The 17,974-nt window shown below is 42.6% G+C and overlaps 1 protein-coding gene across 1 annotated transcript in view; it reads right to left on the reverse strand.

Annotated features, from left to right (window-relative positions):
- Window positions 1-17,974, reverse strand: part of CEP120 (centrosomal protein 120) — a 136,685-nt gene that overhangs the window by 109,009 nt on the left and 9,702 nt on the right. The window contains exons 2-5 of the mRNA XM_073556586.1: window positions 16,766-16,922; window positions 12,982-13,096; window positions 12,245-12,386; window positions 3,723-3,862 (exon numbers count right to left, since the gene is read on the reverse strand). Of these exons, the coding sequence (XP_073412687.1) occupies window positions 3,723-3,862; window positions 12,245-12,386; window positions 12,982-13,096; window positions 16,766-16,922 (554 nt within the window). The remainder of the gene's footprint in view (window positions 1-3,722; window positions 3,863-12,244; window positions 12,387-12,981; window positions 13,097-16,765; window positions 16,923-17,974) is intronic.

The raw sequence follows: 17,974 nt of genomic DNA on the forward strand, positions 1-17,974 counted from the left end.
TTAACCCCTTTCTGACATGTGACGTACTATCCCGTCCACGGTACCCGGGCCCTATGACTGGGGACAGGATAGTATGTCATCGCCATCAGTGGCACCCCCGTGGGGGGAGCACTGCTGATGGCGGCCGGGTGTCAGCTGATTATCACAGCTGACACCCGGCACTGTGTCAGGGGCGGTCACGGGCCGCCCCCAGCACGTTAACCCCTGGCACACTGCGATCAAACATGATCGCAGTGTACCTGGGGATTAGGGAAGCATCGGCAGGGAGGGGGCTCCCTCTGTGCTTCCCTGAGCCCCCCAAGCAGCGCGATGTGCTGCGCTGCTCTGGGAGCCTCCTTCCCTGCAGGCCCCCGAATCCAAGATGGCCGTGGGGGTCTGCAGGGAGGCGGTTTCCTCAGCGCCTGCAAAGAGCAGGCACGAAGAAGCCTTCTGCAGCGTCTGTCAGATCGCTAATCTGACACAGTGCTGTGTGAAGGGTCAGATAAGCGATTTGACACATGACAGTGATGCGCCCCCCCCCCGGGACAATAAAATAAAGTGAAAAAGTGTAAAAAATAACTTATTAAAAAAAAAAAAAAAAAAAAAAACGCTAAATAAATGAAAATTAAATATTCCCTTATAAATTCATCTTTTGGAAATAAAAAAATAACAAAACAATAAAAGTACACATATTTAGTATCACCGCGTCCGTAACGACTCGCCCTATAAAACTATCCCACTAGTTAACCCCTTTAGTGAACCCCTTAAAAAAATAAAACACAAAGCAAAAAATAATGCTTTATCATCATACCGCCGAACATAAAGTGCAAAAACACGCAATCAAAAAGACGGATATGAATAACCATGGTAAAGCTGAAAAAGTCATCTTGTCCCGCACGAAACGAGCCGCCACACAGCTTCATCAGCGAAAACCACCATTTCATGAATTTCTTTTTTTGGGGGGTGGGGGGGTGCATTTACACCGTTCTGCATGTGGTAAAATTGATAAAGCGGTCTTATTCTTCGAGTCAGTACGATTACAGCGATACTTCATTTATGTAGTTTTTTTATGTTTTGGCGCTTTATGCAATGAAAACCATTTTATATAAAAAATAATTATTTTTGCATCACTTTATTCTGCGAGCTATAACTATTTTTTTCTTCATTCTGCGTCCCAAAAATCGTAATAAAAAGCGAACAAAAAATGTCACGTGCCCGAAAATGGTACCAATAAAAATGTCAACTCGTCCCGCAAAAAATAAGACCTCACATGACTCGGTGGGTCAAAATATGGAGAAATTATAGCTCTCAAAATGTGGTCATGCAAAAACTATTTTTACAATAAAAAGCGTCTTTTAGGGTATGACAGCTGCCAAACATAAAAACCCGCCATATATAGTAAATCAAACCCCCATATATCACCCCTTTAGTGAGGGAAAAATAATAAAATTTAAAAAAAAAAAATGTATTTATTTCCATTTTCCCATTAGGGCTAGGGTTAGGGCTAGGGTTGAGATTAGGATTAGGGGTATGTTGGGGTTAGGGTTGGAGTTAGAATTGGGGGGTTTCCACTGTTTGGGCACATCAGGTGCTCTCCAAACGCAACATGGCGTCTGGTCTCAATTCCAGCCAATTTTGCGTTGAAAAAGTCAAATGGTGCTCCTTCCCTTCCAAGCTCTGCCATGTGCCCAAACAGTGGTTTACCCCCACATGTGGGGTATCAGCCTACTCAGGACAAATTGTAGAACAACTTTTGGGGTCAAATTTCTTCTGTTGCCCTTAGGAAAATAAAAAAATTGGAAAAAAAAATGATTTTTTTTTATTTTTATGGCTCTACGTTATAAACTTCTGTGAAGCACTTGGGGGTTCAAAGTGCTCACCACACATCTAGATAAGTTCCTTAGGGTGTCTAGTTTCCAAAATGGGGTCACTTGTGGGGGGGGTTTCCACAGTTTAGGCACATCAGGGGCTCTCCAAAGGCAACATGACACCCGCAGACCATTCCATCAGTCTGCATTCCAAAACGTCACTACTTCCATTCCGAGGCCTGACGTGTGCCCATACAGTAGTTTTCTCCCACATATAGGATATCAGCTTACTCAGGACAAATTGGACAACAACTTTTGGGGTTCAATTTCTCCTCTTACCCTTGGGAAAATAAAAGAATTGGGGACTAAACGATCATGTTTGTGGAAAACCTATGATTTTTTTTTTTTTTTTATTTTCACACCCGGGTGTTATAAACTTCTGTGAAGCACTTGGGGGTTCAAAGTGCTCACCACGCATCTAGATAAGTTCCTTGGGGGGTCTAGTTTCCAAAATGGTGTCATTTGTGGGGGGTTTCCACTGTTTTGGCACATCAGGGGCTTTCCAAACGCGACATGGCGTCCGATCTCAATTCCAGCCAAAAAAGTCAAATGGTGCTGCTTCCCTTCCGAGCTCTGCCATGCGCCCAAATAGTCATTTACCCCCACATGGGGTATCAGCGTACTCCAGACAAATTGCACAATACATTTTTGGGGTCCTGTTACCCTTGGGAAAAAAAAAATGGGGGCGAAAAGATCATTTTTGTGGAAAAACTATGATTTTTTAATTTTACGGCTGTACATTATAAACTTCTGTGAAGCCCTTGGGGGTTCGAAGTGTTCACCACATATCTAGATAAGTTCCTTGGGGGGTCTAGATTCCAAAATGGTGTCACTTGTTGGGGGTTTCCCCTGTTTAGGCACATCAGGAGCTCTCCAAACGTGACATGGCGTCCAATCTGAATTCCAGCCAATTTTGTAGTGAAAAAGTCAAACGGCGCTCCTTCCCTTCTGAGCTCTGCCATGCGCCGAAACAGTGGTTCCCCCCCATATATCAGGTATCAGTGTAGTCCAATTTCTCCTGTTACCCTTGGTAAAATAAAAAAATTGGACCTGAAGTAAATTTTCTTGTGAAAAAAAGTTAAATGTTCATTTTTTTTTTTTTAAACATTCAAAAAAAATTGCTGTGAAGCACCTGAAGGGTTAAAAAACTTCTTGAACGTGGTTTTGAGCAGCTTGAGGGGTGTAGTTTTTAGAATGGTGTCACTTTTGGGTATTTTCTATCATATAGACCCCTCAAAGTGACTTAAAATGTGATGTGGTCCCTAAAAATAAAATAGTGATTAAAAAAAAAAAAAAAAAAAATTGTTGTTTCCCAAATTGTTGATGTAAATTAAACATGTGGGAAATGTTACTTAAGTTTTTGTGTGCCGTATCTCTGTGATTTCAGGGCATAAAAATTCAAAGTTGAAAAATTGCAAAATTTTCAAAATTTTCGCCAAATTTCCGTTTTTTTCACAAATAAAAGCAAGTTGTATCAATGAAATTTTACCACTAACATGAAGTACAATATGTCACAAGAAAACAATGTCAGTATCACTGGGATCTATGGAAGCGTTCCAGAGTTGTGACCTCATAAAGGGACAGTGGTCAGAATTGTAAAAATTGGCCCGGTCATGAACGTGCAAACCACTCTTGGGGGTAAAGGGGTTAAGTTCCACTAAAACATACATATGGTCACATATAATGATGTACGTACTGGAAAAAACATGGAAGGATCTTCTGTACCATCTATTTATTAATTGTTCGGATGTCCGAGGAAGAATTCACTTCATCAGGAAATAATTGCAATACCTCAAAAATTGGTTTCTAGAGACCATATGCTAAGCAATTACAATGGCTAGGTTTCTGTTCATAGAGCTTTCACAATTTTATTACCTGCTCTAACTGAGTAGCAAAAGCGATGGTTACAGAGAGGACAAAGTAGTCTTTGCAATACTCCACAGGCCCAATCTGATGGTAGCCCTCCGCTTCATTGAGAATAGGCACAAGACTCTTGGGGTCAAGTTCTCCTGGGACTAAAGAAAATAAAAGACAAAGATAAAAAAGGACATATAAAATGACCGATCAATAGATCAATTCTCCTTAACTACGAGCTGTCTCAATATAAACATGCTGTTTGCAAAACTACTATATATAATAACCTGTATAATAACATATAACTGAATGGGTACATATCTACAAGAGAATACACTGCAGGCAGCACTATGAAGATCCCTTTCTATATCCATCTGTCACCTGAATGCTCTTTTTTATGGTGGAAAACAGATTTTAAAATGCTACAGAAAACATGTTTTCCTCCACGACAGACGCTCCACCATACTTAATCCATTTAGCCTTCATGCTTTATCAACGGAAACATGCTGACAGCTGACCGGCACAATACATGATCTCGCATTACTGCTGTGTGACAACACATCACATACTGATGTACCAGGATTCAGACCCAGAGACCCTTTAGATTCACTTAGGGCAGAACTAACTGCATCATTTACAGCGGGTGAAATAACGTACTGAACATGTCAACAATTTTCTAAGCAAATACCGTATATTTCTAAAGATATTACTTTTATAATATACTAGCTGAAGAGCCCGGGCATAGTAACTAACTACGGTTAGTTGTAACAAATTATAATGAAATATATATCTAATATATAAAGCTCAAGTGAATGTATGTATGTATGCATGTATGTATGTACGTACGTCCGGGATTGGCATCTGCACCGTCGCAGCTACAGCCACAAAATTTGGCACAGTCACACGTCTGGACCCCGAGAGTGTCCTTAGCTATGTTGTGAGGCAAAATTTTAACCCAGCGCATTCCAATTCACCAAACAATTTTGCCGCTATCTACATAATGGGGAAAAAGTGTGTGTGTATCAAGCCCCGCCCCTCATTATGATGTCATAATGGTTGCCATGGCGACGCTGATGTCATCATAGGTTGCAAGCCCCGCCGCTCATTATGATGTCATAATGGTTGACTATGGGATGGAGGATGTGTGATGGGTATATGGGCACGGGACTATGGGATGGAGGATAATTATAATTTGTTATAACTAACCACAGTTAGTTACTATGCCCGGGCTCTTCAGATAAAAAAAAGTATATATATATATATATATATATATATATATATATATATATATATATATATATATATATATATATATATATAGTAGTAGTAGTGGTAGTGCTGCCCTTTTTTCTTGAATATATATATATATATATATATATATATATATATATATATATATATATTTTAATACTAGAGTAGGGACTGTCCCACAAGGGTTGCCGTGACGTGGCGGGATGGCTTGTACATTATTTTGATCAAAATTATGTTTACTAAATACCCTTATTATTATTACTACCGTTATGCATTATTTGCAGTATCTTTTTAGTTCAGAATATTTGTGTGTTTTTTGCCTTTTGTTTTCTCTGGTCAATGGTCATGTGTTAATATGCACTTACATTGTGCATACACATTAACTTACATTCTCAGTTCAGATTTGTTATATATATATATATATATATATATATATATATATATATATATACACACACACACACACACACACACACACACACACACACACACACACACACACACACACACACTGTGTTTCAAATTATTATGCAAATTGGATTTAAGTGTCATAAAGATGTTATTTTTTGTTTTTCAAATAAACTCATAGATGGTATTGTGTATCAGGGCTCTTTGGATCACTGAAATCAATCTCAAATGCCTGTGATAATTAGTTTACAAGATGAGCTCAATTAAAGGAAAACTACTTAAGAATGATGTTCCACATTATTATGCAGGGCACAGGTTTCAAGGAATTTAAGAAAGAAAAAGGATCTCTCTGCTGCTGAAAAGCATCAAATAGTGCAGTGCCTTGGTCAAGAGATGAAAACATTATATATTTCCCAAAAACTTAAACGTGATCATCGTACTGTTAAGATATTTGTGGTTGATTCTGAGCACAGACATGTTGTGCTGATAAAGGCAGAATGAGGAAGGTTTCTGCCAGGCAAGTTTATCGGATTAAGAGAGTGGCTGCTAAAAAGCCATTACAAACCAGCAAACAGATATTTAAAGCTGCTGGTGCCTCTGGAGTCCCTCAAACCTCAAGGTGTAGGAGCCTTCAAAGGCTTGCTGTGGTGCATACATCTACTATTCGGCCAACCCTAAACAGTGTTCACAAGCAGAAATGGTTGCAGTGGGCCCAGACATACATGAAGACTAATTTTCAAACAGTCTTGTTTACTGATGAGTGTCGAGCAACCCTGGATGGTCCAGATGGATGGAGTAGTGGATGGTTGGTGGATGGCCACTATGTCCCAACAAGGCTGCGACGTCAGCAAGGAGGTGGAGGAGTCATGTTTTGGGCCGGAATCATGGGGAAACAGCTGGTAGGGCTCTTTAAGGTTCCTGAAGGTGTGAAAATGACCTCTGCAAAGTATAAAGAGTTTCTGACTGACAGCTGTCTTCCATGGTATAAGAAGCAGAAACGTGCCTTCAGGAACAAAATCATCTTCATGCATGACAATGCACCATCTCATGCTGCAAAGAATACCTCTGAGTCATTGGCTGCTATGGGCATAAAAGAAGATAAACGCATGGTGTGGCCACCAGCTTCCCCTGACCTCAACCCTATGGAGAACCTTTGGAGTATCATCAAGCAAAAGATCTATGAGGGTGGGAGGCAGTTCACATCAAGACAGCAGCTCTGGGAGGCTAGTCTGACTTCATGCAAAGAAATACAAGCAGAAACTCTCCAAAAACTCACAATTTCAATGGATGCAAGAATTATGAAGGTGATATCAAAGAAGGGTTCCTATGTTAATATGTAACTTGGCCTGTTAGGAATGTTTTAAAGTTAAATAGCTATTTTGTTCAGTGAATGTGACCTCCTAATGCTGCAAATTCCACAAATGAGCACTTTCAGTTCTTTAAAACATATCAAATGTTTAGAAATTCTACTGTGCTTAATAATTTGGAACAGTGCATTTTGAGTTTTTATTCATTTTGGAGATTATGCTGTTATCATTGGGAGGTTTCTTCAATAAAATTTGATGTATACTCTAACCGGTGATGACCTTTATTAGACTGACTGTCATTTGTACCGACTATTTAGGAAAATCAGAGAAAAATATCATTTGCTTAATAATTTGGAACACAGTGCCCCGCCCATTCCTCATAGCCACATTCACTATATCATCACACATCATCCCGTCAGCCAGAGCCACCAGACTACTACCCATATCATCCCACATCATCCCGTCATCCAGAGCTACTGGAATACTACCCCTAATATCCCACATCACCCCATCAGCCAGAGCCACCGGACAACTACCATTAATATCCCACATCATCCAGTCATCCAGAGCCACCCGGACATCTACCACTAATATCCCACATCATCCCGTCAGCCTGGAATCAGAACCAGAGCGCTGAGTGGATTTGCCCTGACTTCCATACCAATGATCCCTTTAAAGGGAATCTGTCACCCTTTTTTTGGCTTGCAGCTGCCGGCATAGACATCAGGAGCTTATCTACAGCATTCTGTAATGCTGTAGATAAGCCCCCCGATATAACCTGAAAGATAAGAAAAACACATTATATTATACTCACCGGGGTGGGCGGTCCGGTGGGCGTTGCGGTCCGACGCCTCCCTTCTTCATGTGATGACGTCCTCTTCTCCCGTCCTGTAATGGCTGCGGCGCAAGCGCACTGCTCTGCCCTGTTGAGGGCAGAGCAGAATTCTGCAGTGCGCAGGCGCCGGACCCCTCCAGACGCCTGTGCACTGCAGGACTCTGCTCTGCCCTCAACAGGGCAGAGCAGTGCGCTTGCGCCGCAGCCATTACCGGACGGGAGAAGAGGACGTCATCGCCAGAAGGGAGGCGTCAGACCGGACCGCAACGCCCACCGGACCGGACCACCCACCCCGGTGAGTATAATATAACATGTTTTTCTTATCTTTCAGGTTACATCAGAGGCTTATCTACAGCATTACAGAATGCTGTAGATAAGCCCCCGATGTCTATGCCGGCAGCTGCAAGCCGAAAAAAAGGGTGACAGATTCCCTTTAATAGAAGCCTGGGGTGAGAATCAGAGCACCTTTAAGAAAGGCCTGGGGTCAGTACCAAAGCGCAGAGTGGATTTTCCCTAAATTCCATACCAATGATCGATCCCTTTAAGAAACCCTGGGGTCAGAACCACAGAGCTGAGTGGAACGGTACTAACTTCCACACCGGGGATCTCTTTAAGAGAGGCCTGGGATCAAAACCAAATCGCTGGATGGATTTGCTCTGACTTCCATACAAATGATCCCTTTAAGAGGGAAGATGTGCCTATGGGATGGAGGATGTGTGATGTGTATATAGGCACGGGAGGGGGGGGGGATTCATTTCTGTCATGTGCTCTCTGCTCCTTTCTGGGGGACAGACGATGGCTGGAGCTTATGTTCCCAGGGATGCTAGATTTCTCCCACTATGTCAGTGTGTGCGGAGGTGTTGTCAAGTGGGAAAACAGCAACCAATCACAGCTCAGCTTCTTTTAACCAGCTCTGGTGAAATGAAAGATGCTTAGTGATTGTTTACAAGGACAACTGTTGCTCATAGCAACCAGTCACAGCTAAGCTTCTTTTGAACAGCTCTGGTGAAATGAAAGATGCTTTGTGATTGGTTGGTGATACACATATTCATTTTTATATATACAGATTTTTAGAGCACTATTAATTCCATGGTGTTGTGCATGAAAAGGGGCACGTACAAATATAAATATTTGGATCATTGAGAGCTATCTGACCTGGAAGCCAGACAAGTGCATAGTCTGTGCATCACACCCAAATCACAGAACATCTATCCTGAAAGTTTCCTGGAATACTTATAACTAACACAGGAGTGGTGAGCTGAATTGATACTTCCTGTATTTTACAAGTATGTGTCACTTAGAATTATTAGACGACACTCAAGAGTGGAGCTAAATTTGCAGTAACGCAACTTTTCTATGGTTACCGTATTTTTCGAACTATAAGACGTACTTTTTTCCTCCTAAAATTTGTGCGTCTTATAGCAGAATGTACCTGCTGTGGATGGGGAGGTGGCGGAGCAGCGGGTCACAGACAGAAGACAGCTGCTGCTGCTGCTAACACTTGTGCCGCTGCTAATGAGAAATATTCACTGCTCCTTCATTGTATGCATTAATTTTTTGCACTTATATTTTTTGCAGGATGCAGCTGGGCCTCTTTTTGTTGGCTTGGTCTATTGGGGCGTCTGTCACTGTGTGTTGCATATTATAGTGCTGGAGCAGCTCGCCTGAGAATACTATGGGCGTCACTAATAGGTTGCAAGCCAGACACTTTGCATCACACTTACCTGTGTGACTGGCGTCCTATGCAAGCCTTATCTATGTGCATTTTTTCTACTAGGCAGCCAACCCCTTCATGGTTTGGTAGGTGTGGGGTGATTTTTATCAGTAGTTTGCACCTGAGCTGCCCCTTGCCTTTATTAATGGAGGCCTGCTGCATCCTGCTGTATGTGCATTTGTCATCAGACAGGGTTTTGGGAAGGCCATATCTTGTGGTGTGAGATTTTTGAATTTTTTCTATGTTAGCTGTTTTGATATTAGTGTTAGGGACCTGCAAATTACGAGGAGCCTTGATGTGGCTTGCAGGCTCTTTATTTTGGCCAAAATATTAACCAATACCTCATTTAATGTACTCATTGTATGCATTAATTTTTTGCACTTATGGCATGTTTTGCAGGATGCAGCCGGGCCTCTTTTTGTTTGCTTGGTCTATTGGGGCATCTGTCACTGTGTGTTGCATATTACTATGGGCGTCACTGATAGGTTGCAACCCAGACACTTTGCATCACACTTACATGTGTGACTGGCATCCTATGCAAGCCTTATCTATGTGCATTTTTTCTACTAGGGAGTCAACCCCTCCATGGTTTGGTAGGTGTGGGGTGGCTGTTTTTAGCAGTAGTTTGCACCTGAGCTGCCCCTTGCCTTTATTAATGGAGGCCTGCTGCATCCTGCTGTATGTGCATTTGTCATCAGACAGGGTTTTGGGAAGGCCATATCTTGTGGTATGAGTTTTTCTGAATTGATACTTCCTGTATTTTACCAGTATGTGTCACCTAGAATTATTAAACACTCAAGAGTTGAGCTAAATTTGCAGTAACGCAACTTTTCTATGGTTACCGTATTTTTCGAACTATAAGACGCACTTTTTTCCTCCCAAAATTTGTGCGTCTTATAGCAGAATGTACCTGCTTTTGATGGGGAGGTGGCGGAGCAGCGGGTCACAGAGACAGAAGACAGCTCCTGCTAACACTTTTGCCGCTGCTAATGAGAAATATTCACTGCTCCCCACGCTCACAGTCTCTCCCACCTCTATGCACTGAAGCCGGCGTCAAGAGGTGGGAGGGATCATGGGCATGGGGAGCAGTAAATAATAATAGCGGGCACAGTAGCTGCAGCCGCCGGGCGATCACGTGTGCCCACTATTAAAGAGAAAGAATATTCACTGCTCCCCACGCCCATGGGAGTTGAGAGCGGTGAATATTCATTCCCTTTAGTAGCAGGCACACATGATCGCCCAGCAGCAGGAAGATGGCGACAGCTGCTACTGTGCCTGCTATTAAATTGAAATTAATGCTCACTGCTCTCCATTCCTATAGTCCTGGGCGTGGAGAGCAGGGAGTATTCCGGCAGCTGTCCTCTGCTTGTAAGTAGCACATGACATTACTGTCATGCACTGCATACAAGCATAAATCAGCTGCTGGCATCAGAACAGGACACTATGAAGGAGCATAGGGAAGGCAAGTAGAATGGTTTATGTTTATTTTTTATATTTTTCTGATGCATACCAGGATAGAGATGAGGGGGTCCATGCATGCCAGTATAGGGATGAGGGGGCCATGTATGCCAGGCTAGGGATGGGGGGGGGGGGGAATCATACATGACAGGATACGGATGAGGGGACCATGCATAACAGGATGATAATGAGGGGATCTTGCATACCAAGATGGTGATGAGCGAATATATATTCCAGGATGGGGGATATTAGTAAAGAATTGACACCAGGAGGACCTTGAAAAAGGAAAACAAAAAACATCAACCACACTAAGGCACCAAAGATAACCTGGGCTACCACCAATTCCATGGCCACTAGGGATTCAGGCATAGGCTTTGTGGACAGCACTAATTACCGACTTTATCATTTGCTTTTCTAAGCTCTATGGCTGCACTCTGAAGACATAAGCCAAAAAGAATGATGGTAAGAATTTATAGGGGCAAAACTTGGCTAGAGGATGCCTTTTTCATTAACACTTATCAGATAATACATGAACGTCAGGAACTAAATCCAACAAGTGCTTGACTACCAGAACTGATCTTTGTAAGCTAAGGCTTGTCCTCCTACTCTGCCAAGGCACTATCAGGAGCATTAACTAGTAGATTATAGAGACATGTGGATTCTTAGGGTACCGTTACACCTAGCGATGCACCAGCGATCCCGACTAGCGATATGACGCAGTCAGGATCGCTGGTGCATCGCTAGGTGGTCGCTAGTGAGCTGCCACACAGGCAGATCTCACCAGCGACATCGCTGGGGACGGGGATCGCTACTTACCTGTCACACCAGGCGATCCTGCGTCCTCCCGCCCGGCTCCACGCGTCGCTTGTCGTCACAGCAGGAAGTGCCGCAGGAAGTGACCGACGAGGAATGGTCCAGCAGCTTCTCGCGCAATCAGCGATGAGCAGCGGGGGAGCCGGTCGGAGGTAAGTATCAGACACAGCGATATCGCTAGCAATATTGCTGCAACGTCACAAAATCGGTGACTTTACAGCGATATTGCTAGCGATATCGCAGTGTGTAACGGGGGCTTTAGATAACACTCCTTGTACATGTAGTGGAACAAGTGAACCAAATTGATCTTTAGCAAAAATGGAAAATTAGAAATTCAAAGATGATAAAAAGGTTTTAGACATTTTACAATAATACATATATAATAAAAAGGAGAATAGACCAGATGGATCTGTAGTTATAAGGTTTGTGCAGAGACATACGCCTTTCAGTCTCTGCACAGAAAATCAGGGTACTGCAAGACATACCATATATACCTGTAATAGAGTGGACTCGTTATTAATAGCTATTAGTAAGTAAAAAAAGCCAGCTCAATAGTTAAGAAGTCTAGGCAGACAGAAATAACTATATGCAGCACAATTACCCAATTACGGTTACTATTTCAAGGGTGGACCTGTACCTGGCCACCACATTTGCCGTCACCTCTCTATATCTGCATTTTCCTGTGCCCTAAAGAGTTAAGTCTTGGAGTGAAGTAAAGTGTCTAGGCTGGTGTACACTTGTGTAATACTGCACTCACCTTTACTGGCCCGTGGAGGCGCATCTTTGGCTTTGAAAGCATCTACAGCAGGTTTGGTGTCCGTTTCCAGAGCAATATTAAGCTGCACTTCAGGTTTAAATTTTGTGTACTTACTACTCAATAGAGAATACCATTTTGGTGCCTGTGAAATAAAAAAGTACAAGTGAATAAAATAACTGATAAATGTATATGCAATATGTAAAGCTGAACTGGAACAGAAGATCACTATATATCCGTCTCCCACCCAGAAAGGATCGGTCACACATTATGGGAAATAAGTTTAGAAGATAGGCACGATGTTTGTTGGCCATCAGATGGTTAACTTGGTATCTGACCCGCCACACCCCATATCAGATCAGGCAAAAAAGAGCGACCTCTACAACCACTGGCTACTTAGGCCAGCCATTCACATACAGGTTGTAGTCTCCCAAAAGTCCCATAAGCCTCCTGCATCACACGAGGAAAGATGGCTTCCACTCTCTGACACCACAATGTGGATGATTAGGTAAGAAATAAAGGAAGACATTATACAATGTCCCTTGTAGATTGTGAGAGTCCTCTCAGTCATGACTTGTATTGGTTAAGATTACAGTACTTGTTTTTTTATTATGTATACCCGTCCTCGCATGTAAAGCGCCATGGAATAAATGGCGCTATAATAATAATACTACTACAAGGCTCGAGCTCCAGCAGGAGCCCTGCTGAAATGTTTCTTTATACAAAGGTGATAGAATTACTTGTTTCTTTTCCTGAGCCGCTCTCAAATCTAACACAACATATCCCACAGCCTCTCTGGCTGATGTTAGCGTGTCCAAGGCGAAACACTGGAGCTTGATCGGCGTTCGCTGCAGCCTACAACAAGAACAGAGAGATATTGTTACAGGGACATTTTTACATATCCAAGCGGCATTATAATCCCACACACATGGCACTGTGCTCAGAGACAAGGCTGCAAAATATGAGGCGGTCTCCTCTTAAAGAAACGCGAGACAGAAAAATGGAATGGTGAGCTCAACAATACCAAGACAGTAAACTCAGCATCAAATGCCTTAAAGGGCTCCTCCAACGTAATTAAAAAGGAGCCCACATGCAGCAACATTGCTAAAATAAGTAAATAGAATATATATGCAATTTAAGGATGTAAGAAGCATACAATGTGATTTTCTGTTTTCTATTTTAAATACTAGCTGAAGAGCCCGGCGTTGCCTGGGCATAGTAACCAACTGTGGTTAGTTATAACAAATTATAATGATTATATTGCACATAAAAATATTTCACATCATATACTCAACACTACAGATTTGCAACACAAATTAACTAAACGATTACCCAAGTATTGATAGTATTTTATTTTCAACTCATTCAAGAGCCTTTTAATAAACAACATTTTTGGTTTTTCCTTTCGGTACAAAGATGAACAGATTTTTGGCAGTTCCAACTCTTGAACAGACCACGTAAAGTTGACCATGAGAAAAGCATGGAGATTGCAAATCGATCCCTACTACTTTCAAGGACTGTCCCTGAGCATTGTTAATGGACATTGCAAATAGCAGTTGAACTGGAAACTGGAGGCGTTTAAAATCAAAAAACAAATCAGATGGAATGAGTGGAATTCTTGGAATGAAAATGTCCTCTCCTTTGGCACATCCTGTTTCTGAGCTGTGTGTCTAATCCTATCCTGTGTGATAATGTCTGCTGAGCTGCGTACCTAACCTTCTCCTGTGTGATACTGACTGCTGAGCAGTGTATCTAATCCTATCCTGTGTGATACCGTCTGCTGAGCCGTGTATCTAATCCTATCCTGTGTGATACTGTCTGCTGATCCGTGTATCTAATCCTATACTGTGTGATACTGTCTGCTGATCCGTGTATCTAATCCTATCCTGTGTGATACTGTCTGCTGAGCCATCTATCTAATACTATTCCGTACAGGAACATGTAGTTTTTGTTTTTTTAGTATGACCCAATAGTGTTAGGTGCTGTATCAGTCACCTCTCTTACAAGACACTATGAATGTGATGTTAGGGAATTAAACCATGGTTTGCCACACTTTGTTAAGGATTTACGCACCTAGGAGTAGTAATCTGAGCTAATATGGGTATATGTGACTAACTTGCATTATTATATATATTACATACGCACAAATAAATAAAATGGATTGTATTTCATAAATATAATATTGGGAACCACTCTGCGGGAGATTAGGCGCACCTTTTCACACGAATCGACAAGATGATCGATCATTATCACCAATCTCTTATGCATTACTTTAAACATGATGCATTGGAGCAAGCCACGACTTCTCTGCGCAGGAGCAAGATTTCGCCCGGCAATGTGGATGACGCAGAAGGAGTCATCAACGTCAATCAATGCAGGAAGACGGCGAGCAGCAGCCGGAAGGAGGGATGGAGAGCACAGAAAGGACGCCTATTGGACCAGACCAACAGGATTAACATACAGCGAAGGAGAACTTCAAAAAGTTTTGGGGAGTATATATGGGGGAGTAAGGGGGTTATATAACCATTCCTGGAATGCAGCACAGAGCTGAATAAGGTGACAGTTTTAGTAGATATATGCAACACTGGTGACAGGTTCCCTTTAATGCCATGAGAGCTTTTAGAGGTATTTGTAAGGACACACCGCTCTGCCGTACTCCCCTCCCCCACCTGGAATCACAGCAGATGCTGACAATGAGATCAGTGCCATGACATCCAGTCTTCACTTCTGCGTCTGGTAATCTCAGCCCAATGTTCTGGCCACCACTGAAGATTACCGAGCTGTGCAATGTCATGACAGGCAGAACGCAACTTTGTTATTATTGGTATGTATAGAGATGGCTACTCATAGTATGCACCTATACACACCAGTTTTCTGTTTGGAAGGGACGGTCAGTCTTTTGATATTTATATTGCAGTGCGACTCATGTCAAGATATTGGGGGCTTGTAAACGGCAGAGATGCCCTGGTGTCCAAGCATAGAAATGAAGATTGCTTGTCATATAGACAGAATTGGATGCAGTACCAGCGCAGTCTAAAGCTGGAGTCACACATAGCGACTCACCAGCGATCCCGACAACGATATCAACGTGTCAGGATCGCTGGTGAGTCGCTATGTGATCGCTGGTGAGCTGTCAAACAGACAGCTTCACCAGCAATCAGCACAGCGACGCCGAGCGGCGGCGGCGCTGTTTTCGTTAGTTACCAGAGCGCTGATGCAGGGAGCTGGTAACTAACGTATGTGTACGATGTGTACGTTTGTTACCAGTAGATCGCTGGTCTCCCGCCTGTCACACGCAGCGATGCGTGCAGGCCAGCCGGAGACCAGCGACAAAAGAAATGTCCAGCGGCTTCCTACAGCGATCAGCGATACCGGCAGGGGGGGCCGGTCGCTGATCGCTGTCACACACAGCAATCTCGCTGGTGGGATCGCTGTTGTGTCACAAAACTTGTGACTCAGCCGCGATCTCACTATCGAGATCACTATATGTGACGGGGCCCTAAATCAAAGTGCTCATCTTTAATACTCCTTAAACAATCCAGAACAATGGAGGCCTTCAGGTGAAGACTACCACCTACTCATGAATCGTTAGTTGTTTATGGGAAACTCTTGGATAAGAGGCCCTCTGATGACAGACCATGCCAAAGATAGGAGATTTGGGGGGGGGGGGGAATTTAAGCAGATGGTGGGACATAAGTACTCGCTCCTGTCCTTACAGATGTGATCTTTCATAAACTTTCTCTTGGCTCCTGATATCCTGAGATGAAAACATTTTCTGTGTTACTGTTGGACATTGCAAGCATCACTAAAAGTTTTTTTTTGTCTTATTTAAAGGGAACCGGTCAGCTTTCAACTCCTAAGCAGACACGAAAACTTTATATAAGTCTATGCCTGGATAATAAGGTCCTTTATATGCCATACGTTGTTTTCTAAGTCTGAAAAATCAAGTTATAAATCTGGATTGTGGGATGCACATTACCAACAAGACTTTCCATTAATGTCGCCGATTCCCCGAGACAATCTTGTAATCACGCCCAGGAGGATGTGATTAAGAGGCAACATCACCATCACAACTCAGCAACACACATGAATGTGATGTTCTGCCTTACTGGCCAGGCGAAGAGAAGGCAGGTGTATGCTCCTCAAGCTTCATCGGTAGACTATTCACGACCAGAAGAGCATTAGTAACACTGAACCGGCTTCACTGCGGCTTGCTGAAAAGCGGAATCAGCGACACTAATACCTAACTTGGCATGTGCAGCGCGCTGACGAAGTTGGGCCGTGTATGCTTTATAGTACACTATATGGTAAAAATCAATGGTGGCACTCAAAAGTACAACTTTTCCCACAAAAACAAGCCCTCATAATGCTATATGGATGGAAAAATTGCACACAAAAAAAAAGTTATGGCACTTGGAAAAAGGGGAGGAAAAAAAAACAAAAGCGCAAAAACGTAAAATCGCAAGGTCATGAAGGAGTTAAACATTTCTGCCAGACACCACGTAGGAGACAGAAGATAATTACCGGTGTTGGTGGAGGGCCTTCTTGTCAAGTTCCCAGGCTAGTTCTGTAGCAAATTGTGGCTGCTCTAAGTGTGGTACTGGATCTGTGGACAACTGTTCACCATCAAACTTGGCCTCCACCACAAGCATATGCCGAGAACGCTTTGGAAAATGACGCCCTACAGAGAGAGAAGAGAAAAGTAAGATCCGTACAACATGTATGCAAAAAACAAGAAGGTTAATGTTAAAATAGACCAAGGGACTACAAGTCCAACACGTTGTCTGATGCTGTTTTTATTGTTCTTCCCACCCTTTCTGGCAGAAATTTGACAAAAATGTAGCAACTTTTCGACAACCACAGGCATTTACTGGCCGATCTGACTCCTGCTTTTTCTATCCTTATTTTTACAGCTTTGTCATCCGTATTTTCTCACATCTTTGATTGTAATACTTATTATGACATCCCTGGGGACAGATAAAACTTGTTCACGTGTGACGACAGCACGATATTGTATGCAACTAATGACCGGTTAATCACTGTTTGTAGGCTTCCCTAACCCGCAGAGATCAGCTGTCATGGTGAAATGGGATAAATGGGGTAACAGAAATCAGACCACTCCCAGCTGGATATTGGCGTCTCCTAGTGTTCTGCCACCACCAATGGCAATTCTGAGATCATTCCTTTCACCAAGCAACATTAACTCTTTTCATTATTTTTAATCTATTTAGTAAGTGCATTAGGACGGCACCGCTATCAGAAATAACTTCATTCACCAGCTAAAGTTTAGTTAAGGTAAGCAATTACCATCATTGCTCCCCCTTACAAAGAAGTAAAATTGCCCATTTTGCAGAAAACAGAAATATTTACAATGAACTTTTCTGTTTTAACAGATGCTGCAATTTCCCAAAATGCTTCTCAGATGACAAAATGATTCCTCAGGAGGATTAATCCAGTAGCACTGAAACAATAACCCACCGAATCCAAAAGTGATTTACCACCTGCTCAAATTTATGTCGAGGATGCGCTACATCAATAAATAAATATACAGTTGTGCTCAAAAGTTTACATACCCTAGCAGAATTTTTTTGCCTTTTTTCAGAGAATATGAATGATAACACCAAAACTTTTTCTCCACTCATGGATAGCGGTTGTGTGAAGCCATTCTAGCCGGGATCACAGTTCCGTGTGTGATGCGAGAAACTCGCACGAGTCTCTCGCATCAACACCCGG

Source organism: Dendrobates tinctorius, unplaced genomic scaffold (genome assembly GCF_039654945.1).
Source record: "Dendrobates tinctorius isolate UK_male_01 unplaced genomic scaffold, ASM3965494v1 ptg000003l, whole genome shotgun sequence".
Classification (NCBI taxonomy): Eukaryota; Metazoa; Chordata; class Amphibia; order Anura; family Dendrobatidae; genus Dendrobates; species Dendrobates tinctorius.